General features: G+C 37.8%; 2 protein-coding genes across 3 annotated transcripts; one reads left to right on the top strand and one right to left on the bottom strand.

Annotated features, from left to right (window-relative positions):
• Positions 1–491: 491 nt before the first annotated feature.
• On the bottom strand, positions 492–11,992 carry zcchc10 (zinc finger, CCHC domain containing 10). Of its 2 annotated transcripts, none has more exons than XM_056397213.1 (4): positions 11,860–11,992; positions 7,373–7,534; positions 3,460–3,501; positions 492–1,322 (listed from the first exon to the last, which is right to left on the bottom strand). In XM_056397213.1, the coding sequence occupies exons 2-4, from the start codon at positions 7,489–7,491 to the stop codon at positions 1,079–1,081; spliced, it is 405 nt and encodes a 134-aa protein (XP_056253188.1). In that variant the 5' UTR covers positions 7,492–7,534; positions 11,860–11,992; the 3' UTR covers positions 492–1,078. The 2 variants fall into 2 exon arrangements, with proteins under 2 accessions (XP_056253188.1, XP_056253187.1); XM_056397212.1 differs by lacking the exon at positions 11,860–11,992 and adding an exon at positions 8,791–8,860.
• hspa4a (heat shock protein 4a) lies at positions 11,199–25,640 on the top strand. Its single transcript, XM_056397211.1, has 19 exons — positions 11,199–11,508; positions 13,548–13,605; positions 13,752–13,892; positions 14,919–15,041; positions 16,091–16,190; positions 16,738–16,871; positions 17,521–17,765; positions 17,992–18,068; positions 18,441–18,592; positions 18,810–18,916; positions 19,669–19,802; positions 20,323–20,504; positions 21,174–21,257; positions 21,912–22,067; positions 22,483–22,608; positions 22,803–22,910; positions 23,286–23,405; positions 23,680–23,841; positions 24,616–25,640. Exons 1-19 carry the CDS (start codon positions 11,402–11,404, stop codon positions 24,814–24,816), a joined length of 2,517 nt encoding a protein of 838 aa, XP_056253186.1. The 5' UTR covers positions 11,199–11,401; the 3' UTR covers positions 24,817–25,640.
• Positions 25,641–25,964: the final 324 nt, after the last annotated feature.

The following is a 25,964-nucleotide window of genomic DNA, read 5'->3' as shown; positions in this document are numbered from 1 at the left end:
TGATTTCAGTTATTTGAGCCCCTGATGAATAAAAAAAAATCTGCATATATCTTTGATAGCTTGAATGTGGCATAACAGACAGTTTTATGATATGCCACACCCAACTACTTCCATCATCATCTTTATTATTATTGTTTAGGGTGTGGTAGGCTAAGAGGCAACAAATTAAATGCAGGAGTTTCAAACTGGATCCTACAACCTAGGACTAAACTGACTAGACAAAACTTGCATTTTAAGCTTAATGAGTATTAATCTGTTTTGCATTTTAATGATTGCAAATAATGGTGAAGCATTTCAAAACACTTTAAATGTATACTATGACAATGGCATGTCTACCAACACTGGCACTGTGAGAGGCTGTTTATGAAAATATCCTATGTAAATTAGTTCATAAAAAGACAATTTATTACAATTTTATTCTCAATTTCATATCTGTAAAGTCATTATAATGCCAAAATAAACCCTTTTACAAAAGCAAATATACAAGAGCCTCCAAGAAAAAACAAGCTGAGTTTATTTTACAGTGAAACAAGCAACTGCAATTTCATAGCAACAAGACCATTTAACTTCAAACTAATTTAATAACAAACCAAACTTTTATTCAGTATCCTTTAAAAGTTCTCATACTAATGTCTTTTCATTACTAGATGTGGTGTTGCCTTATTAAGGTTGTGAGCTGTACATAATAAATTTGACTAAAAATATAGTTTAGTACAAAATCACAAGATTCAACATGAATAAGCACACTAGTTTCCTCAGATCTTTAAAAAGTACATCCTCCTCAGTAAACCTACAATCTTGAGAAAATATCACATTAGTAGAAGTAAGAGGGGGGGATTTACTTTGAAAACAGAACATATGACACAATAGCCAACTCAAAATAATCTCCTGTTCTCTTTTCATCTTAGTCCATTTCTGTTTAAAAAAAACTGTATGAGCAGTATGCAGCTGTAAGGTTTACAGCCCTAAAAGTGTCCTATCCATGCAGATCCAACCAACTGTGATGGGTTTGAGAAAAAAAAAGTGGACAGCTAAAATTTACTTAGGGAAAAAACAACAAGAAAACCCACTTAGTTATTTATTTCTTCTTTTTCTTCTTCTTCGGAGGTCCTTGATCTGAATCGCTGCTGCTTCCTGAGTCTGAGCTGTCTGAGGACGAAGAGGAGGAGGAGGAAGAGGGAGAAGAGGAAGAGCTGTCATCGTCGCTGTCACTGCTGCTGTCGCTGTCATCTGAAGAGGAGCTGGAGGAGTCACTGCTGTCTGACGATGAGTCACTGGAGGAGCCGCCTGAATCACTGCTGCTGTCGCTGGAGTCTTTAGCCCTGAGAGATAAAGAGCACGGCAGACAAACATGAATACAGAAAACAGAGCGGCGTGTATAGTTGTGAAGCCTCTTGCTGTACCTGTTGTAGTCACTGTGGTGTGAAGAAAAGCTGTGCAGGGACTTTGAACCGTTTCTGATCTTAAACATGCTCAGTTTGCCTACTTTGGAAGTGAAGTAACACAGTGTTTGCAAGGTTGCAAGTGCTAGTCTGTAAGGTGTTTGATTTGTTGTTTTACATTGGAAGAACTGAGAAAATGGGGCAAACATTATATACACATGTACTCTTTCTCTAATCTGGATGTTGTATTGACCAGTGTGGTCACATCACAGGAAAAGTAATCAGATTAGTTTCACCCACAGGGAGTGACACTTTTAGTGCTAAACTTTCATTGATGTGATGTCTCACACATCACTTCCACACATCACCAGCATCTGATATCTCTTGAACGATGGCATCTGCCCCTCCCACCAACACACAAGCATGGCCTGACACTAAAAAATCCACACAGCAGTAAAGTCCACACTGAACAAATAGGCGTTGTATAAACTGTAATACCAGTTTGGTTACATTATTGTGACATTTTTCCAGTCAACAGCCACAATTCAAAAATGAACCTCTGATAATGAAAGTCAGTGGTTTCCACACTGGAGGCTAGCTGCACACACGCCCAGGGGGAAAATGTGGCCGTGGAGTAAAACTGGAGTTAAATAGACCTTTTGTCACAGCAGACATTTAGACTTGGCAAACACAGATGTAGCTAATAACATTATAAATGGTTGCATAGCAATGCAGTCACTGCGGGAACAGAGCCATCGTTAAGATTATTAGTTCCACCTGTGCTTTTCTTACCCCAAGTCAAAACGTGTCTGCTGTGAAAAAAAAAGACCTACGGATCGGATTCATTCAGGAATGATAAAGAAAAAGATGAATGTGGAAGTTAAGTTGTGCTTAAAAGTATAGGACTCTTTCTAGAAGAGATTTTGAAACGTCAGAGGAGGAAAAGCACAGGTGTAATGATACAATTAATGATGACTCAGTTTTAGGGTATTGTATATCATATTTGTACCGATATGTTGGCTCACTGTCATGGCTTATTGGGACACATCGTTAACGTTATTACTTCCACCTGTGCTTTTCCTAATACGATAAATCAAAACATCTGTTGTGAAAAAGGTTTATTGCCAACACCTTAAATATTTAGATGCGGTTAACAACAGTAACCTACCCCTCTCAGAAGAATTAGGCACAACCTAGAAAATTTCAAATGTTTTATAAAATCATTTAAAAGTACCTTTTGAAATATGTACAAACAATACAGCCACAATATGATTTTTCCAAGCAGGCATTGAAAGAACTACACAATAAGTGCTTAAGCAGTTTTTAACCAACTGTAGTGGCTCACAGTCGTCAAGAGTCTCCACTAGAGGGAACTGTTACGTCCCATTTCTGTCCACAATGTTCAGATAGACGACAACATTTAGAGCTTTGGACCGAGAGCGGGGCTTAATGCTGGAAAAGTCAACTTCCATCTATAAACAAAGGAGGGGCCCTACCACACAACTTGACCACAGAGCCATCCTGACATCCTACGACAACGATTCTCACATGACTTTCATGTGACTCCAACAACTCACATGAGACCTTATCGACTCTCGTGTGACTATGCGTGCATGACCCAAACAAATTGAAATGCCAAGGGAATTTCAAACTAGACACTATAACTGAAGAAGCCTCTTTTATGAGTGGTATAACATTTTCAGGACCAAAACAATCTGCTGTAGGTGCTTCCAAAGAAAAGTCTAATGCTCCTGGTAATGAGAAAAGAAATGTACAAGCTTTCATGTATCACTGTGTGTAAGTACTACTACTTACTTGCTAATAAAAATATGTAATTAAATGTTTTATTTATATTAAAACATTGTACAATGTTAAAATGCTTCGGAATAACTGAAATCATACTATAAAACCTACAATGTACTTTCATCAAAAAATGTAAATGAGTACAATATGGCTTAGAACGTGAAGTGTTTTCAAGTATATTGTACATAAATGTATGAATAACTGTTTCACATCAACACATATCTTGTGATCAGCCAAAACATCAAACACTGTCAAAACATGGTTATTTACTCACTTCTTTTTAATTTTCTTCTCACTGGAGCCTTCACTTCCAGGTCTGTAAAGAGAAGAAAAAGCAACCGTTTTACTGACACTTACTTAAAATAAGCTGAGCTTGAATTGGGCCTATAATCAAAAGAAATAAAGTAGGAATATGTGTTATAATTACGATAGATCAGTCTTTTGGAGTGTAAAAACACATTGTTTCAAGTGTACGCTGAACATCCTAATAGCTTGTCCTTCGTTATGTATGGTGTTATACTGACTGTTAACTTTCACTTTGCCTTAAAGACATTATGACAAGGTGCTATATCTGATCATTAAAACCAATTAACAATGTGCAATATACTTCACTGGTAACTATGACTGAGTGGACCTTGCTTTGGACTTCATATACTCCCAAACAAAAGGCTGATGTATCATTATTTAATTTGTTTTAATCGTTATGTTTTATGTTTATCTGTGTCTGAAAATAATCAGCTTACATAAAGATAAGCCTAAAGGTTTGTTCATTAATTGGATTAAACCAGACAAAACACACCTTCCCCATGAGAGCTGGTTGTGCACACTGTATAGACTGCTGATTTAATACAGAGTTGTCTGCAAAAGTTTGGCCTCTGTTTTTCTCTGCAGTGGTTGTTTCTTTAGACTTCACAGATCAACAAAATATGTAATTTGCCCAGGGATGCCCAAACTTTTGCACACAACAATAGCAGCACATTTTTCATTCCAGCTCAGGAATCAGCAATAATTATGTAAATTATTTTCAGTCCTTAAAAGTGAAATATTGACAGCTGTTAACAAAGTATATTGTATTTATCAGTATGTCCTCTAGGTGGCGGCAAAAAGCAATAACATTTTCCTCTGCTGGTCGGTTAGTTTTTGTACGATGACAGTTTCACAGTAAAGACTTATTTACTCACACATCCTGTGGGGTGTGTTTCTGACTACAACAGTGGCTCCATTTAACCTACAGATGAAATTTTCTTCAGCGTGGGTCCGAAAATGATGAGTGTTTTTACTGCTCCCTGGTGCACAGTCTCTTACTCCATGGCATCTCAGCTTAGTTTGACACCCTCACTAATCCTCTGACGAGGCAAATTCCCTGACTAAGACAACAATTTCAAACTATTTCAGTCTGATCGCCCACCTCATTCCAGGCTGAATATCAAAGCAGGTGACTGTAAAGTCAAACAGGTGTGAACACCAGCTTCTCTCTATTCAGAGGTTTCTGATTCAAAACTGTTGGCACACAATGGAAAAAAAAAAAAAAGCCCCTTTGCCTACAAATCACTTGAATAATAATACACAGGATGTTCAGAGGAATCTGATGGGCATTTTATGCTGTCCTAAAGTTGTGAACATTAGGTGCGCACAGTTATTTTCATTGTCGATTAATCTACGGGTTATTTTTTGGATCAGTTGTTTTGGTTTGTAAAATGTCAAAAAATTGTGAAACTGCAAGTTAATATTTACCAAAACTCAAGATGGCATCTTCAAAAATCTTTGTTTTGGATGAACTTACCATTGAAGTGGTTGGCATTTTAGCTTAAAAATGAATAAAATTATTATTAAATCATTGAAATAGTTGCCAATTAATCAATTTGTCGACTATTTGTTCCAGGTCTAATTAGTGCCACGGGTGCTCAGCTCCGAGGCACTCCTCTACAGCTAGAATAGCTGAGAGGAGTGCCATCTATTAATCTTCTGTTTCGGGTTTATTATTCTTCCGCCAAATTTCGGCGCGTAACTCGTCCCGCAGCTTTGAGAAAACCCCGGTAATATATACATCAAAACGTGCGTCTTGATCCCGCAAGGGGTGCTATGACTTTTGGTGTTAAAATTCCAATTTTTCCCAAAGTTATTCCCAAAAAACTGGGAATAAATAATGCATTAGAAATGCATTGGAATTTCCTTTAGAAACCCACCTTTTTTCTACAAAATTGCACCTTTTTTCTGAGTCACCCAGCTCTCTCATACCTGCACGTAGAAATATGATTCAAACTATAAAACGGAGGAAAACTTCTGCTCTCTCAAAAAGACAGGAACTGTTTTTACATAACATGTAAACTTTTCACACTGTGAGCACTCAAAGGAGGCGTGCAAATCACTTTTTCTTCAAAGTTAGAGTGAAAGCGTCAGTTGGCTAGAGTGCGTGAAGCAGTAGAAAATAACCTTTATTTTTATTTTTAACTCGAGCTCGCGGCCAAACCGTAAAAAGGAGACAAATAATTCTTTCTGAAAATGTAGACATAGTTGTTGGGATTCATAAAATGTAACTTTGACAGGCAGGGTCTGCACAAAATTTAAACGGGGGTGCCGAGTCCGGCAGCAATACCTGTCTCACTCTCATTGACACCTAATGTAATCGTCTTTTTTTTTCAAAAGAATCTCACTCTGTCTTCGCACTGAGCTTACTCACTCATTTTAAGGAATATCTGAATAAAATAGAGACTGTAGAAACTTCTGGCTTCAGTGTCTGGCACGGTCTTTTCAGTTTTTGAAAAGAAGTAACGGTTTTCTCATAATTTGCAGTTGTTTGAAGCCATGTAGAAGCCAAATTCTGGGCAGATTTTCACATTGCCATGGCAACAGCAGCTCCTGACCTTTGTGCGTGCGTGCGCCTAGCAACCAGATAACCAACTCTCCAAGCTCCGCTAGCTTTACATTAGCCGCATGTTAGGTCTTAAATTACATTTAGTTAGGTCTTAAATATCTAAGCCCATTTACTGCTTCCTTCGTTGCTTTTTTTTTGTTTTGTTAAAAGAGTGAATGAAGTTGTGACGGTCTCCGCTGAGACAGAGGAGAGGAGAAGCTACTAGCCCTCTCTCGCTGTCACTTCTAGTCGCGTTGCTCTCCTCCCCAGTAATGTTAAATTTAGCACAGAAAAAAACATAATAGTGGTAATTTAAATAGCGGTTCATGGGATTTATTAACCCTCAGGGGTCCCTCTGTCCTTTTTTGGACATTTTCTTCACTTTCCTTTTTGATTTGCTGATCATTTTGGCTGTGTTACAGCTGAAGGTATGGATTTCTGCAAGAAAGTGTCTTTTTTGACATATTTTTAAAATCTAATGTCAGTTACTGTTACAGGTCTATTATACACTGGTAACACATTTTGTACCCTCTGGGGTTCCTCGCGTCCAAAAAAGGACACACAAAGAAAATGCTATAAAATCATCATATATCAATATTTTTTTCTGCTTTTTTTGCATAAATCTCTTAAACCACTTCAGTTCTGCTCAAACCTATCAAATGTTTATTAGTTTTCGGGATTTTAACCCTTTAAATGCCAGTTTGAAGACATGTCGCCTCTTGTTTTATTAAAAAAAATAACACAGAATATGAGATATTTCCCACATAATACATGATGGAGGGATGTGACATTGTTTTATATCAGAGTCTTTTATATCAAGACATTTCTCAAAACCAGAGTATGATTAGGGTGACTTTTGAACACTGGAAATAAATCATGTACTCATCCCGGCAGTAGCCCCCGTGGCACTCAAAATTTCCCTGGAATTTTCTAGTTAACATATGCTCTTGTCAACTCGTTATTCTAGGAAAAGACAATAAAATTTTGTAGCTCACTGCGACTCAATGTGTGAAAGTGAAGAGAGTTTGGAGCAGGAGATAACTCATAGAAAGTGACATTTAAATTGTCCCTCTGTAAGAACCAACAAGTTTCTGCTTCAAATATACTCAATTAATAACTGTTTGTCCAGTACAGTATATGGATACACTGATGAAACTAAGGCTGATGGTGGCTCTGTGGTAAAAAAAAAAAAAAAAAAGCCCTGCTGGATCATCCGTATGATATAACTGCACATTTATGTTATTATCTTAAACATGTATTTTAGTTGCATAAAACAGAGTCAGCACAACTCAGCCCTTCTTTCGATAATGGTGAAATGATGGAGACGCCTTACCCAGTGATGCTGAGGGGTTTGTTTTCATTCTCCTTGAGCTTCTTTTTCATCTCAACTGTTCGTGATGGTCTGTGCACATATTTCCGCTTCCCTGTGCATTCGTAGGTCCAGTGTCCCATCTCCAAACACTTCTGGCAACGCACATGTTGTTTGTTCGCCTCTCTGTGTGTAATAAAACAGTCAAATCTGAATGGAGTGCCTTCCCTGATGATAAACAATTGGATGCAAATATTTTGAACTCCAATCTAAACACCCCAACCTCCACAAACTTATCTTGTAATTTTCCATCTGCTGGGAAGTTCTAACATGCACTTGGATCAATTAAAACATCAATGTCTATTATTTTTCTAATGATGTTAGTGTGTGACTTGCTTATTTCTTCTGCTGGTTTCTCTTGTAAGAGACCCTACATCTGCAGCTCTCCTAATACCCACAGGAGATGGGAGTACCTTCCAAAGTTAGAGAGCTAAATTCCTTTACTCCCAGGGCCTCAATGTACAAGAAAATGTGTCACTTTGATAATTGGAGCCATTGTGTCATGACTAAGAAAACAAACGGATTAAGTTATATTGTAGAAAATGGTTGAAACCATTTTCCATCAGCAGTATTTTTCATTTGAATATACAATTGAAAGTATTGTCTAATTTATTTCTTCAGCAACATGGAAAATGTGTTTGTCTACTTTATATAAAATTTTATAAACCCATCAAAATTATGCAGAACCATTCCAAAATTATCTACAGAACTGCTTGTGTTTTTACCAAGTTTTCCACTGACAACTGATTTTGGAGTTATTATTGCTGTAGTAATTTTTTGGAAGGCATCTATCTTTCCTACTGTGGTTAATGAAATTAAATTGTCGATTAGCCTATTTCTTACAGTGCGAATGGAAAAGCTTCCAAATGTATAGTATAGTAAGTATATTATGGTTAGTGTTAGGGTTAAACTGATACTCTGAATGTCGATATGTTAACAAGATAATAACGATGTATTTTTCCGTATGACCCAGTCCTACAGCCAAACACTAATAAATAGAAGAATATTTTCGTCAATGAAGTAACTTGGACTGAAAAAACCCGCACTGTTACTATGACTTGATATATCTTACACTAATCTCGAATAAACGGAGGTCTGTTCGGTTATTTTGGCATTTAAACACATCAAGCAAGTCCTTAAAGGCTAAACAGGCGTTTGCAGACAGAAATCGGTCCTAAAGTTAAACAATAATTCAGTTTTGTAGGGAAAGACAGCGGCGCATTTGTGTTCCCATTCAGCCCTGCAGCGTTCGTTATTGACCACATATATCACACACGGAGCTCGACGGGCTCAATGTCAGTGTCATTAGTGTTTAAAAGACTACTGTATTCACGAAATATGAAAACGAAAGAGTTATATTTAGTTAACTACATAATACTTACGCTTGCCTCCTGGCTATTATTCTATGCATGGGAGTCGCCATGCTGCAGTTTACTTTTTTCTCCTTCGTTGTTAACTGATCAGTGCGTATTTCCGGTAAGTTTAATACATCCAGTGCCCCCTGTCGGTAAAGGTGATCTTTGTATATTTTATCAATAACACAGTGTCAGGGCAATATTAGGGTCATTCTTTCATAGACCTAAAGTTACCTTTGTTTTTTTTAACATATGTAATTTAAATTAAAGTAAATCCATACTTTTGGCCATATCAGTCCTAATTAGGTTTTGTTCATTTGTTGTCATTACAATGAAAATAAAATCAAATAACAAATTGTGGATTTTTTTTAAATGAAGTAAATTTTGTTGCTGTAATGTTTGTAAATGAACATCAAAATTATTAATAAATTAGCAAACAGTGGATCTTCTTTAAAAAGAAACAAGAAGCAAGTGTTTTCAAGTGATGTCAGTGGGCTATAAGTAACAGTGAACATATTGATAATGTTGGACAAGACTAATAATATTTGAGTTTTTAAAATCTTTTTCTTGGTTTTATTTCAAGATCTTCACATACTGTTCCAACAGTTGCTGAGGTTGAGCATTTGTCTGTCTTTATCTGTATCACCAACGCAGTGCACACTCCCACCATTCAACTGTCATTACACCCACCCATATTTACTTTTTGTCAGAGCTGCATGTACATATAATCTTCGCTCCTTTTTTTCATGGATATTTAAACAGTATTTTAATGCCACCGACAAAATAAGTTCAGTCCTTATTTTGTAATCACAAAATGCATACGAAGTAGGGGCCCTGTTTGTCCTGGTCCTCATTGAAATGGTTCAAAAGCAGCATAAGACATCAGGGAAGATCAGCATCTAGATGCTTTGCTTTGGCGGTTTCCCGATTTGCTCTTCTTCTCACAAGACATAAGGTATGAAACAACTCCTCCACATTTACTTGACACAGATCCTCTGTTAACGTCCATACCCATGAGCTATTTGAAGTGAGATATCATATCAAACATCTCAAACAAATATAGCCACTCCCTTACCAGAACAGGGGTTTCCATTATGTTGCTTCTCTGAGAATAGAAAGTTGACACCATATTCTGTTCAATAATTTGGTGTCCTTGCTTCTGTTTTTGTGCATGTTTTTTTTTTTTTTATTCTTCTTGTGTATGTTTCTGAGTCTCCACAGTTTCACCTGGAGGCAGCTGCTTAGTTGCCAATTTAAGATAAGTCTTCTCCCTTGTCTGTCTTTTTTAGGTAAAGTGAGGTCTCCCCCTAGTCAGTTGTTCAACTGTGCTCTGCACACACAAGCACAATTTCTTCACATGCAGAGACTTTAATTTCTTGTACAGATTTATTTTACAGTTTTACCATAAGGTGTGGTACCAACCTGAGTTGGATTCTGGCATCCCTATGAAAACACATACAGTAGTGTAATTGTATTAAATAAAATGACTTTCCATTGCAGGGCAAAAAAAGACATTTTATGCAGCTTTTTTTTGACGATTATAGAATATAAAAGATTTATCCATCATACTTTAAAACCTCATTTAGCATATACTGTAAGTACAAAAGTATGCCCCACAGTTGATATTTGTATTCATGTAAATAGTTGCTACTTAATGTTTTTTACCTGAACAAACAATCTGTTGCTCTTTTTGCTGTTTTGCTGACATATACTTTACATTAATAGACACTAAATGTTTGTTTACTGCTTATAAATAAAGTCTTATGGGGGTTTAAAGGTATACTTGTCAGTCACATTTTGGTTTATCTTACAAATGTAAAGCAGCATAATAATATGATGGACAGGCATAGGCATTCTTGCTTCAGTCCTATGCATTGTATTGTATTATTTTGTATTTTCATATTTTGTATTTGCATGTGAAGGTCCATGTGCTGGATAGTATGTGTTTTTAGGTTTTCTTTTTTCCTAGATACACATAGCTTATTGTATGATGTTTTATAGAAGAAATCTAATAAAAGCAATTACTCTACATAATAAATTATGATTATTATTAGTTTTGAAAAATATATCAACCACTATTGCAATGAATATATTGTCAAAATGAATGTGTGGCTTTGGTTCGCTCTGTCAGTGGTAGGCTTTTAACGTATGACTTCATACTTTCAATACCTAGTCTATTTGTGTTTTATTACAGTTGATCCCAGGCAAAATTATATTAAATAGCACTGGAATTCTTTACACGGTGTCCTTTCAGGATAAATCTTAAGCCCAAAAATGATTTTGAAATGTTTAGAAATCAGGATATTTCACCTGAAATCTCGAGTAATGGCGAACAGTCTCTCACATGGTTATAGAAAGGTCCAGATATATCTAGAACTCCGTAATTCTCGCGATGACTCCCGGCGAGATTTGAGTGAGACCACCTTGCTGCTGCAGCCTGCCAGCACAGATCAGAGACACCGGTAATAGTCAGCGGCGTGGATTATGACTAGAAGTAGCCCTACTTAACACAGCGCAAAAGAACTTACTACTCCACCTGACTTGACACCCTCTTAAAGCTGTAGCTTTACATTTGTTTTATTTGTATAAGTCATATTGTAGATACTGCTAACGCTAGAAGACAGACGTATCGCAGAAGATGTCAGTGGTGGGATTTGACTTGGGCTTTCAAAGCTGCTATGTAGCTGTAGCCCGAGCCGGAGGGATCGAGACAGTCGCTAACGAGTACAGCGACAGATGCACACCGTAAGTACATAAAATGCAGATATTTATTATTGGAGTTGCGAGGGAACAACTGTAGGAAAGGGAGGTGTTATTTTCTAACGTTAGTTGTCTCGCCGGTGTTAGGGTAATGCACGTGAATGCAGTTTTACTCACTAGCTACTGTTAGCGCAACTTGCGTACTGTGTTGGCTTATTAATGTGAATTTCAGTGTAAGTAAATTAAGAAAACATTTGTTAATATTACAGTGGCGAATGAAAAACCACGTAGAATTCATCTTTAACACATACAGCTCGTTTACCTACCAGCTAGCTAGTTAGCTAAGCTTAATTTCAACTAACGTTACAGTACGGTTTGAAAACGAGCATTAGTCACCCGGTGAACACGAGCGGGCGGTGTTTGCCTCCCACCAGCGCTATGGTTACTGTTGTTCAGCTCTTGAAGACGAAAGCTCCGTCCAACCGGTGTGCCTCGTGTGGCAAAGAGTGCGTCTTGCCTTACGTGCTCGATGACAACAGCAGCCAATCGGTTGGAACATTCTGGCAATTTTTGTAGTCCCTTTAAGAGTTTAGTCACTTGTCCTGAAGACATACTATTTATATTAATTTATATTGAATTGACTTGTATTAAAAAAAGAGTATGTTTCAAGAATGTTATTATTAAAGTGTTTTTTTAATATTGACCCAAGTTCACCTTATTTGGCTGATACGGCACGCTTTGTACACATAGTAGTTATGGGTCCTGTCAAAATATCTTATGAAATATTATCTTAATGAATTTCAAGGGGTGTTTTGATAGGATATTAAGGAAACCACCCCTTCACGAATATTTCTCATAAAGATACGTCGTGCGATATTTTGTTTTTTCCTTGATTTTTGTTTTCATTACAGGTTTTGAAGATCAACTTAGGCTTTATAATAAGAAGTGTGAAATTCATTGTTTCAGATTAGTATTTGTAAACTAATTTTAAATAAAAATGTGAATAGCAAAGAATGATTCCTCAAACTGGTGGAAAAAAGAAAACGTCCAGAACATGCAGTTTGATATAGTTTTAATACTGTACATACAGTAAATAATATTTTAAATTTAGTTAAAACTGCCATTAAAACTTCCTTAAAGGTCTTTTAAAGAATTATCTGATGTACATACACTGGTTAAGTTTTGATAAAATAGAGAGGATGAATAAGAAACATTAGCGAATAAGATGATACCTTCTTGAGGATTTTTAGTATGGTGACTCTGTGTGATGACGTGTTTGGTAATGTCTGTATTTCAGAGTTGGGAGAAATCATGTCAACAGAGACCGTAACGTGAAATTATGATCTTAAATTGAAACCAACATTTATGATAGTGAGGGTAAAGGAATTTAAGGTTTAAGGAGCCGAAAACACCACATCATATAACTTACTACTCTGTTCTTGGGTGAAGTTGTTGCCCAGCGCTTGCTAAGTCAACTGCTTCAGAGACTTGATGCATTGACCCATCGTTGACATCACCAACTGCACTTGTGTGTTGACATCAACTGTAGCTCTGAGTATGACGATTATTAAAGGCATGTTTAGACCACAGTCCGCTGGGATACAAGTGGACTGACCACTTCACTTCAGACTGTGTTTATATAGTATTGAGTGAACTGTGATAGATGAATCTTAATAAGCCTGTGTGCAGCCACAATGTTGAAAGAAAAAAAAAAGGAGAGTTGATATTTTTCTACATTGTGAAAGATTTCACATTTACATTTGCTACTTGTAAGCAAATATCTTAATAAAGTTGAAACCTTGATCATAGTACACATTTTATTTTACTTTTATACAAACCAAAACAAACTGCTAGTGTTGTTACTGCTCACATGGTCTGTCAAGTTTTATGTGGGTTGGACTCTGAAATGTCATGACATGTGTAGACATGAGAATTACACCATGTAACAACTAAACTGGGGAGCAAATCTGTCTGTATTTGGGGTGTATTTACAAATAGATCCATGATTAAAAAAAGAGCTTAGGGTGCTTGTTCATATTAACATGCCAGGGTGTAGCTTAAAATTTTGTTTTGGTGTCTTCCAGGTCATTTGTATCATTTGGACCACGAAATCGATCTATAGGAGCAGCTGCAAAGAGCCAGGTAAAATCAGTCCCTTCACTCTGACATTGTCCTGAGTTCTCTGCATTTAAAATGCAAACATTGGAAACTGCATTAGGGTTAATGCTCATTATTGTAACTTAATTTTCTTTCATTTTCTCCACTTTTGCTTCGTTCAACATGTCCAGGTGGTGACCAACTGTAAGAACACAGTGCAGGGCTTCAAGCGATTCCATGGCAGGATGTTCTCAGACCCCTACATCCAGTCAGCCAAGTCTAACTTGGTGTATGATCTGGCACAGATGCCCTCTGGATCCACTGGTATTAAAGTAAGATTCAGAATATAATGGTGCTCCTTCTGTATTGGAGACTATATAGATAACCATAAACAGCACAAGAAAAAGTTGCAGTCTTTTATAGCAGATTGTTAAAGTAAGACTTAAGAACCAGGGTGTTTATTGGCGGTACTGTACACTGAACTAGGCCAATCCGAAATAAAAAAGGGACAGGCATAAGAAATCTAGCAGAGAGAAAACATAAAAAAAATCACAATAGCTCATTCCAGACCATATTGCTTTATCCAGTATTACCTACTGTGAAAGCAGTGCCTCACATAATGCTCTTTCCTCTGAATCATAACTGTTCTACTTTATTTTTCCATTCTAGCCAGTCCTCTATGCTAAAAGCAGCCTCTCCTACCTCTCTCTTAAGTAGTTATATTTGTTTTTCTGACATTTTGTCTCTTATGACAATATTCTGTGGTAAAAAATGATCATTGCATTATCTGAACCTTGCACTTAGCTGAATGTGTAAACATGAAAAAATTACTAATTTCTGGTGTCATCAGGCAGCTAGTGTAACATCCAAAACATACCCAAAGTTCTTGTAAGGATGCAAATGACAGTGCTTTGGCTTTCTCACTGCAAACAGATAGCACGGCATTTTGTTCTGTCCCTGTGGACATAATTAATGTGAGTTCTAAAGACAAATAAGAGTAGAGTAAATGTCAAATCAAAGGTGACTACATCAACCTGTTGTTGCCCCCAAAATCACTCCTAGCATTAAGAATATTCAGCTTACACTTTTACATATTTTATTACATTTACATATTTTTCTTTCCTAGCTGTTAGAGAATGAACCATCTTGTTTTGTGACCGCTCTATCTGTTAAGATAGAAACTGGAAGCCTTATTTAATCGTGTTTTAATGCATTACCTGTTTGTTTTTTGTCATTTAAATCAGTTTATACATATGTGTGGAAGTATGTTTGCTGTTTCACATTTAATATTCTATCAGCTTATTATTAAAATGATATGTTTCGAGAGTAATCATCTTCCTAATTCTCGTCAACTCCAGGTGATGTACATGGAGGAGGAGAAAGTGTTCAGCATTGAACAGGTCACCGGCATGCTGCTGACCAAACTGAAGGAGACTGCAGAAAGTGCACTGAAGAAACCGGTTGCAGACTGTGTCATCTCTGTAAGCATACCTGCAGACAACTGCGACCATTTCACGGCTTTAGCAGGGTGTTTGAAAATCCATAAGACCTCTGAAATAAATTTGTCAGATGCTGCACATTAATTTTCTTGTGAAAATCTGTCTGCTTGTCCAGGTCAAACAGGATGTTTTGTAGGCTTATTTTTGGGGCAACATATCTTACCTGATTGCCTTTTAAATGTCTAAGCAGGTGTTAATTTACTTGTTGGATCCGTATGCACAGCTTATTTAAAAATGTGACATTGCACTAACAAGAGACATATGACTCACTTTACGTACTGCACTTTATGCCATTCTATGTACTTAAATGGAGTACTGCATTGCATTTACATCCTGCTATTAATGTCATCCTCTTGCATTTTCAAACACTTTGGGTTAAAAAAAAAAATGGGCAGAGAAAGCTGCCTCCAAAGTGTATAAATGTATTACCACCTGTTCATGTGACATGTTGAGCTCTAAGCACTTAACCAGATGTCTTGTCTCAAAGCTTTATTTCCTCTCTTGCACCTTGTTGGTGAAGAGTGGGAAGTGTGCGTTTCTTGCAGTGCTCAGTACACGAAATCACCAACAGCATCTGTTATGTAATGTTACAGATCTCATACAGTGAGTATGTTACTTTCACTGGGCCTAAATCTACAGTTTACATCAGCCCTAGCGATGGATAACATGTTATTATTACTGTGGCCAATAGTTAAATTTAGTCCTTGAGCTTTTCCACAAGGAGATGTTTTGTTTTGGCACCCGGCGTAACCAACACGGTAATATTATCCAGACATCTTGTGATGCAGGCGATTCATGGATCATTAGTGTTCAAAGTGATCATTCACATAGAAGAAATAAAGGCTATGTTATAACTTTCGGACACATTTCGTATGTTATTAGTGCATTACGGTAATACCATGTGCATACATTTTTCTATTATTGGTGGTTCCGGTCAAATCCTTCATTCTGAGACTGGCAACGTTTCCTCACTCACTGACACTCTTTAATCCTTTGTATTAACGCTGTTTTTTTTTTTTCCCCTCTCCCAGGTCCCAAGCTACTTCACTGATACAGAGCGGAGGTCTGTCATGGATGCAGCTCAGATCGCAGGCCTCAACTGTCTACGACTAATGAATGAGACCACTGCAGGTACATGGAAACACAGTAAACTATATGCAGAACAGGCACCATCTGAATCATTGTCGTCTAGTTATCCATTGCTGGTCTTTTTAACCACGTATGGTAATTATGACACTGCTGTGAGATAACATCTAGATGCTATTTTGTGTGAGATATGTTTTCATCTCCTGGAACAAGTCACTCTATTAAAGAAGCTATGAAAAAGTATTGAGTTGTCAAGTGTATGGCCAAATGTAGTCTGTAAATGATTGCTGAGTAAAAGTTTTAACCATGCTCAAGCTGTAAATCCATGTACATATCACATTGGTGCTACAGCATATTTTCATAAAGGTTCAGAAAATCTAATTCATGTTTTAGTTACAGTGACACAGATGGATGTCATGCAGCTAGACCTAAATTTTATTCATTTGTATTTATTCCCATTCTGGAAGTGACACTTGTGTGTAGGTCAGACATAGTTGAGCTCAGTACACTTGAAATGCAGCATGCTAACTGGTATACTGGTACATACAGTGGTCAGAACAAACTAACACCATATTATGCCTGTTTGTTGCAGTGACTCTGGCATATGGCATCTACAAGCAGGACCTGCCAACTCCAGAAGAGAAGCCCAGGATAGTGGTGTTTGTGGATCTGGGCCACTCCGGTTACCAGGTGTCAGTTTGTGCCTTCAACAAGGGAAAGCTTAAGGTGAGTAATGAATAATTTGTACCCATTTTGAAAAACAACACTGAAGGGGAAAAGGTTTTAGGGCAGGTTATGACACCACAGCATACTCTAGGTTCTTCTCGGGTTTGGCAAAAAGTTGGTCATTCTTTTTTCCTTATGTGGGCACAGACAAACAGAATGGTGAACAGTGCTGTGTAGTGATGATTTTTAATCACTTGTTCATGGTTATTTCACTGCGGTGTGAAGAAGGATGTAACCTATGAGTTGAAAACATTCAATCAGAGCACACAGACATTGAACCCACGTGTTGTACTTATTATTTATAAGAATTTTGTTTTCCCCTTATACGGTATGTTTGTTGCCTTGTAACAGACCCTATTTCCAAACCAGAAAGAAATTAGTTTAAAAAAAACATTTGCTGGTGCTTTACACCAGTTGCTACACTTCACTGCCTTGGTTGTTTTAATAATGTGAGAATTTAATAGAAACAAACATTCTCTGACTGTGGTCAATTTATTTAATTAAGAAAACATTTTACCTAATATACCTAAGGTTGTTTAAAAGCATCTATTATAATATAATCAATATATGATATAGTACAATATAAGTATTTATCAAGCTATTTATCCATTAGTTTAATAATTTACCCCTTCTCTCCCTCCACCTCCAGCTCCTGGCTACAGCGTTTGATTCAGAGCTCGGCGGGAAGGACTTTGACAACATCCTGGTCAACCACTTCTGCGAGGAGTTTGGAAAGAAGTACAAGCTGGACGTCAAGTCCAAGCCCCGAGCGCTGGTGCGGCTCTACCAAGAGAGTGAGAAGCTCAAGAAGCTGATGAGTGCAAACTCCTCTGACCTGCCTCTCAACATCGAGTGCTTCATGAACGACATTGATGTTTCCGGCAAACTTAACAGGTGAGCTTCAAAGTTACTTTTATTAAGAGGACAAAACCTGCTATGTAACAGCAGGTATAACCAAAATCTTAAATGAGGGCTTGAGAAACACTATATTTTGATTTGTTTGTTGCTTTATATTAACAAATGAAAATAAATAAAAAATTGTGAAACAAAAATACATGTGCGTGTCTCCGAGTATGTGTTAGTCTGTATCTATTAATAATCTATGACCATGTGTCCCCAGAGGTCAGTTTGAGGAGATGTGTGCGGGGCTGCTGGCTAAAGTAGAGGGTCCCCTGCGCAGCGTCATGGAACAAGCCAGTGAGTACATATTACTTAAATAGCAGCTGGACTATCCCCGTAAGCACATGGCACACTCGCAAAGACATGGTTCAGTCATGTGCTTTGCTGAGACAGCCCTTCCCTCCGGACACTGGCGACATGCCTGCCTCCCTCTAATCCTTCCTTACTTCCTCTATGTCTTGCTCTTGCTTGTCCATTCTAAAAGTTTGCTGTTTTCACTAGGTACTACAATGTCCCATGAGCTTCTTTCATTCAGACTAAAGTACTGTTCACACACTGAGCACTTTGTCATTGTATTTAATGGGAGTGTTTTGGAAAGTGAAGCTGTGACTGTCTAAACTCAATAAGCCTGTTTTTGTATCGTTCTTACCACCTGCTTCCTGTACCCAGAACTGAAAAAGGAAGATGTCTATGCAGTGGAGATCGTCGGCGGTGCCTCCAGAATCCCCGCCATCAAGGAGAGAATCAGCAAATTCTTTGGCAAAGAGCTGAGCACTACTCTGAACGCAGACGAGGCTGTGGCCAGAGGCTGTGCCCTGCAGGTACAGCTCACCTGTCCTCACCCAACACTTTGGTCCTGTTAACGACTCACGCAGGAAACTCACCTTCTGGTAGCTTAGATAAGAGAGTAGAAGAAAGATCACACACATTCAATTTAATTTAATTTTTCACTGTTGGTCAGAATAAGATAGCAGCTTCAAGACAGAACCTTGAGCTTTGATAACTTATATTTTGTATTTTTCTTTCTCTTCTCCTCAGTGTGCTATCTTGTCACCAGCATTCAAAGTCAGAGAGTTCTCCATTACAGATGTTGTCCCCTACTCTATCTCCCTAAAATGGAATTCAGCCGCAGAAGAAGGACTGAGGTACGATCTCTGTCGGTGTCACATGAGGACATCTAATGAGGAAATGCAGTTAGGACTTTGTTTAAATTCATGTTTGGATCACACAGTGAAAATGGGGAACCTGGGGCTTTAAAAGCTGCTTTACTGTATATATGAATATCGGTGGACTTGGGGGCTTTAATGTAGTAAGTGTTATACTGTCAATTAGCTTCTTCAAGCAGAATAATTTGTTGTAATTTGTTTTGACCAACTGTATATTAAATAATCTCTAATATTCTCTAATCTAATCTCTAATATTGAATTATGATTTAACATAATTTATAAACCACCCTGAAGTCTGCAGACATGGGAAAATTATTTTGTAAAGGCCACACCTGCTCTCACTGTGTGATCAGATACGTTTATCCTTACCTGCAGGATTTTCTGCTACACCTGCCCACACCCACAGTCCGTTTGTACCACACAAACCCACTATCTGAAGCCTCTGCCAGTTCCATTCTCAGTTTACCAAATCATTTGTAAATCCTGACTGCTAACCAACTCTGGTTAAATAAATGGTTTGTGAGTCTCAAAGTGACTTCACATATGTTTCATAAGCTGTTACTAAAAAAACCTCTAGTATCAATTGCTGCAGATGGACCTATGAGCCAGCCCACCTCATGTATACCACAGTGACATTTTCCACATCGATACAAATCCTTGATCTAAGTTGCAAGATTCTGTTTATGAAACTTAACTTGTCTCACTGACCTCTTCCTGTTGTGTTCTCACAGTGATTGTGAAGTTTTCCCAAAGAACCATGCAGCTCCCTTCTCCAAAGTTTTGACCTTCTACCGGAAAGAGCCCTTCACCCTTGATGCTTACTACAACAACCCCAAGGAGCTGCCCTACCCCAGCGACACTATAGGTACTGCAATTTCAACTTCATTACTTGTAAGAAAAATGTGGTCAGAATGAATAAGGGCATCAAGTATGTTGTATTTTTATTTACTTTGGTATAAAAAATTAAAAATCAGTAGAGATATAACTAAGAATAGTTTCTGGAAATGTTTTGTTTTTATTAATTTAATCTGCAGTTTGTAAGACAAACCGTCCAAAGAGTGCCAGTTATAAGTAACTTATGGACAGTTAATTTTTAACTTTGACATATGCCCCTGCTCCATGCTACATTTGTTAGCTCCTAGTTTTGAGTGGTTGCAGTTAGTTCTACAGAAAGAATGATGCCAACCTTGAAGTATGTGTGCAGTAATCAACCAACTTTAATCATCATTTGATAACATGCTAATGATTCCTACAACGTGTTCAGCGTAACTTCCTGCACGTTTGCTATTTTTATTTTTGTATTTGTACTTGTGCACCTTCCTCGTTGACATAATCGCAAGTATTCTCACCCGTTCTAACCTTTCACCCTTTCCCTCGCCTTGCAGGCCAGTTCCTGATCCAGAATGTGGTTCCTCAGGCGTCTGGGGAGAGTGCAAAGGTCAAGGTTAAAGTTCGGGTTAATGTTCATGGTGTGTTCAGTGTATCGAGTGCATCGCTGGTAGAAGTCGTAAAAACGGCTGAGGGGGAGGAGCCGATGGAGACAGAACAGACAGCGAAAGAAGAGGAGGTGTGTACTGTGTATTTAGCACTGGGTGTATGATACAGTGTGTGTGTCTGTGTGAGAAAGAGACAGGACTTACTCCTGGCTTGTTGTATGCCGTTTGCTTTGTTTGCACATCAGAGATCACTTTTCACACAGTATTTCAGTCTGACCACACCTTGGTTTTTAATAGTCAGTCTTGTCATAGCCATGGAATTTAGATTTCTTGCCTTAACAAGCTTAAGACAGCTTCAAGGGGTTGTATTTGATTATCTCTAATACCTCTTTGTAATTTGCAGGTTGTTTGTCATCATCTGTGCAGCAGGGCCAACAACCACATTTGCATTCAATTGCTCTTTTTAATGCGGAATAACTCTTAATCTGATTGAATGCAACTCGAAAAGCCATGAGTATAAACTCATGCGAATTAATGCTGTCGAACACGATACTTCTGCAACAAGTACTACCTGTGAGAGGTTTAAAAAACATAATTGAGACCAAGAGGAGTTTGTGGTGTGATGAAAGGCAGCCAACACAAAAGGCAGACTCTTCAGAACGGAAGGAAACCAACCAAAATGATTTGGACAAACCTATCTATGTTCGAACTATCTGAACCCAGAGTTCGATAAAAACGGCCACAAAATGGCAAATTTAATATAATCTATCTATTTCCTTTCTTTTGTTACCTTGTGTCAGAACAAAATGCAGGTGGACCAGGAGGATCAGAAACTTCATGGCGGAGACAATGGAGACAAGAAATCAGAGACGGAGGAGATGGAGGTAACCTTGTGCAGGCCAATACACCGAAATTTACTCAGTGTTTTTGTGATATTATATATAGCAGGATTACATTGCTTTCTACCTTTGAAAGGAAGTCCACTTGTTGTCAGTGTAAACAAATACGCACTTACAAAGTGTTACAAAGATGTTATAGTGAAAATTTAGTGTGGCTGCCAATTCAGTGAAAATGGAGAGATAACATCAGTGTCACCAGTGTCATGTGTAGAACAAACCTGGACAAAATTTTCCAGTGTGTCAGCATTTTTGGTATTTTATCTAAAATACCTATTACTAAAGAAGCCAAAGACACACCCGACATTACGTAAAATGTTAACATTGCCTAAATGTGCCAGACCCAGAATGTTGTTCTAACAAGTCTTGATGATCTATTTTTGAGAAACAGGACAATGAAGTCTAAAACAGAATTCTGCCATTGAAAGACATAATATAACCTAAAAATGATAAAATAAAATAAAATTTAAATATTATGCACCAGTGTAAAAAGAACAAAATAGATCCAAAAAATAAATTCTAGAAAAGTTAAATCCATGGGAATCTCAAGGCCCTAAAGCTTTTTCAGGTTGAGGACATAGAAACTATGTAAAATACCACTAATGCAGCAGACTAAGCAAATTTTCATCGCTCCTCTTTCAGACAACAACAGAGGACGCCAAGCAGGAGAAGAAGAACGACCAGCCCCCTCAGGCGAAGAAGCCCAAAGTGAAAACGAAGACAGTGGATCTGCCCATAGAGAACAAGTCGGACTGGCAGCTGTCCAGTGAAGTACTAAATATGTTTGTGGAGAATGAGGTAATGCTCTAAAAATCACCAGGAATGTCTAGCACGCACACAAAGTATTTGTCCAAGCAATGTTCTAGTGAAACTTACTGGCCCTGGTTTTTATTTAGAACGAAAAAGCAATGACTGTTGGCCATTTTAAAACTTACAATAGCTGTGCTTTTTCTAATGATATGATAATGACAGGATTCTCTAAGACCGCTTAAGGTTAAAATCTTGATCTTACACTTAAGTTTACTTTTAGGTGCCATAACATGACTGTAACATTGCATAAGGGTTTCAGTTGTTCTTATTCTTATTTTGTATATTAAAAGTAATTTTTTTACATAAAGGTATATGTAAACTTTCTAGATCTAAATATGATTCAAATATTCATATTATTGTTTGTGTGCACTGACTGGCAACACTTTCACTGTGATTCTTCCAGGGTAAGATGATCATGCAGGATAAGCTGGAGAAGGAGAGGAACGACGCAAAGAACTATGTAGAAGAGTACGTGTACGACATGAGAGACAAACTGCACGGAGCCCTGGAGAAGTTTGTGAACGAAGCTGTGAGTATAGATCACTTGAGGCCTCTAGATGGCAGTATAACACATGTTAACAAACATCTTCTCATCTTCTCTAGAAATGAGCTGTTAGCAACAGATAAACTTTGGATGGGTTTAAACCTAAAATGCAAGTACGAAGGATGTATTTCATGCTTTGAAATATGTGAATTTAATCTAAGTTTTTTTACAACATGTAGGATCGTGATGCGTTCTCATTAAAACTGGAGGACACGGAGAACTGGCTGTATGAAGATGGAGAGGACCAACAGAAACAAGTTTACATTGACAAACTTGCTGAATTGAAGGTAACCAGGAATGCATGCATTGTATGACTGGGGAGTTTTTACTACTATTTTAAAGGGTACTTGGAGATTTTAGGAGGACATAATTCAGCTTTGGGAACATGTGGTCAGAGTAACAGGTGGCAGTGACAGTACCAAGGTTACAGGCAGTTATTTATTAATTTTCTAAAGGTTTAAACATGGCGTTAACTACTTGTAGGGGATCTATATGTTTATCTACTGTTTTCCTTGTTTATTCCCTTGTTAACAAAAGGAATAATCTTTAGTAATTAATTTGTTTTGTTATTAACTGATTAAAAGATAACGAACTGAAATAATTCTTGAGTACTTTGACTTGTTGGACGACTGCTTGAATAAACACAATGCTCTTTTCTACAGAAAATGGGCCAGCCTATCCACGAGAGATACATGGAAGCTGAGGAGAGGCCAAAAGCCTTTGAGGATCTTGGCAGACAAATCCAGATGTACATGAAGATCATTGAAGCTTACAAGGCAAAGGTAAGCTGGCACAGAGAGCGGGTTTGTTCACTTATTAAAGTGATTGCTTAGTTGGAGTTTGTTGGTGATATATTAGAGCAGCACCTTTCACTGACTTCATTACTTCAGAGGTCTTGTAGGTGAAATGTATATATATGAAGCACTAAGATTATTTTAAAGCTATTTTAAGCGATTATAGGCTCGGTTATAATCACTTCCATTTATATCTTCTTCACTCACCGATATGAGCAGTCACAAAACGGGTTTCTTAAATTACCTGGGATTCTCTCAACAGGATGAACAGTACGATCACCTGGATGAGCTGGAGGTGACCCGGGTGGACAAGCAGGTGAACGAAGCCATGGTCTGGATGAACAGCAAAATGAACCAGCAGAACAGTCAGGACCTCACCCTGGATCCAGTGGTAAAAGTTGACGAGATCAAGGCCAAGGCTAAGGTACTGAGAAAGCACACATACACACTAAATGCCAAAAATCTTTAGGTAAATTGTTAAATAGGGGCTTTATTTCTCAACATCATCTTCGAGTTAGCCTTGGAAAACCAGCCTACAGGCCCCACTGTAATCATTGTAGAGTTCAGTAAGCATTTTATTGGGTTTAGGGGTAATGTAATTCACACCAGATTTGTGAGTAGTCTGGTTTCCTGCAGCCTTAATATCTAACACAGACACATGAAATTAAAAAGGAGGGGAGAAATGGAAAAAAAGTACCTACTTTTTCAGTGGGACCATGATTGGAGTGTTGCTTTATGTTGTCATGTTTGTACATGAGAATGCAACTATAACAAGTAATCAAGGTAGTGCACGATCGTGTGATTTTTTTCTAACTTTTTGCACCCGGAGACTGTGACAGTCAGCTTTTCCTCCATGTTGTTTAAAACTTTGTACTTCCGTTTCCTCTGGAATCAAAATGATCAATATTGGCTCTCACTTGTTGCTTGCACAATGTCAGAGGAAATTTGCATAATATTGAGCCTTTCTCAACTTCATAGTGTAGCTGGATGCTTTTTGAATCTGTATGTGTTAATGTACTATAAGCCCTGCTGCGATTTTGTAGTAGCAGCAAAGAAGTGTGAAATAGTGAAACAAGTCTTCATTGTACAAATTGGCTGTAGAAATTGATGTAGCTTCATTTAAAACTGATCAAGTGAGCAAAAATGAAATCTGAAATAAACCCTTTTTCTACCGAATTCTTCCTTTTTCCCTGTTCAGGAGCTTTATACAGCCTGCAACCCTGTGGTGTCCAAACCCAAGCCCAAGGTGGAGCCTCCTAAGGAGGAGAAGACAGAGAACGGACCAGTCAATGGACAGGAGGGAACAGAGAGCCAGCCGTGCAACCCAGACAAAGCCACACCTGCAGGGACGGAACAGGAAACAGCAGAGAGCAAGCTCCCTCAAATGGACATTGACTAACTGTTGCAGCTGCTGCCCCTGAGCTTCACCTCCGTCTGTCCTGCTACTCGCCCCGATTCTGTTGTTCTTCTAAGATTGTTATTGATGACACAGTAGCCTCTCTCTCTTGAGGACACAGACAGCAGCATCCCTTATCAGTACTGTTCATCAGTTGGTCTCCTCGGCATGTCATTTCTCGTTTTCTTTGATGAATACAAAAATATTGCATAATATTAATATTGAATGGACTACTTTGACATAAAAGTTGTAAGTGTGGGATGGAAACTGCTTTCTCTGTGTTTCTTTGATGGCCATTATGTTAAAGATTGTTTTTATTCAGCAGCTCCTGAGCACATTTAAGCCAAGAATGTCCGATTTGAAGAACTGAAAGCAAAGTGGTACTGTAGAGGAAAAGTAGTAATAAACACAGGATTCATGAAAATGTAAAATATTGCAGTATGTCTAAATAAGGTATAGATACAGTGGCTCTTGTAAACGAACATGGATTGTTCCAAATTGTACATGACAAATAGTGCATTTTTTTCACTACAAATAATTGTAACTGCTGAATTATTATGTATTTAGTTTAATAGGAAGGATGGAGTAATTGAGTTTAATTGTACTGTATGTTGAAACTAGATACTACAAGTTACTGTCATGCAGTATTTCATTGTTTGGCTTTTCTCATTCAAAAGCAATGGTCCGTCGGTTGTTCCCTGGTAGCCTTGTATTGTTTTTTTTTCTACTTAACAGTGTGAATGCTGGTCTAACAAATCACCTTCTGGGTGCTGCTGTTGTTGCCACGTCACAAAAAAAAGCAAAAATAAATCTTGTCCAAAAAAGCATATGATCTCAGAAATGAGTTATTGACATAGAATAGTCATTTATTGTTAATAGTGAACACAGTGGCTTTCACCTGCCTTCAGATTTTTGAGCAGATGAATGGAGTTTTCAGTTATTGGTTGGGATTGAATACCCAACAACACCATATAGCTCTGGAAACTGTAGACATTTACTTTTGGGATAGTGCCTTTCACTTGTCATGAAGGACACCTGTTAATGACAGCATAGATATGGTAGCTAGTCCTTGCTCTACCCTCCTTGGTAAAGTTGATGGTAAAAATTTTAGTAATTTTAAAAGAAAAAAGAACAAAAGAAAGGTACTGGTT

This window comes from Seriola aureovittata, chromosome 15 (genome assembly GCF_021018895.1).
Source record: "Seriola aureovittata isolate HTS-2021-v1 ecotype China chromosome 15, ASM2101889v1, whole genome shotgun sequence".
Taxonomy (NCBI): domain Eukaryota; kingdom Metazoa; phylum Chordata; class Actinopteri; order Carangiformes; family Carangidae; genus Seriola; species Seriola aureovittata.
Note: the sequence above shows the minus strand (reverse complement) of the source record. Positions and strands in the feature narration are given on the sequence as shown.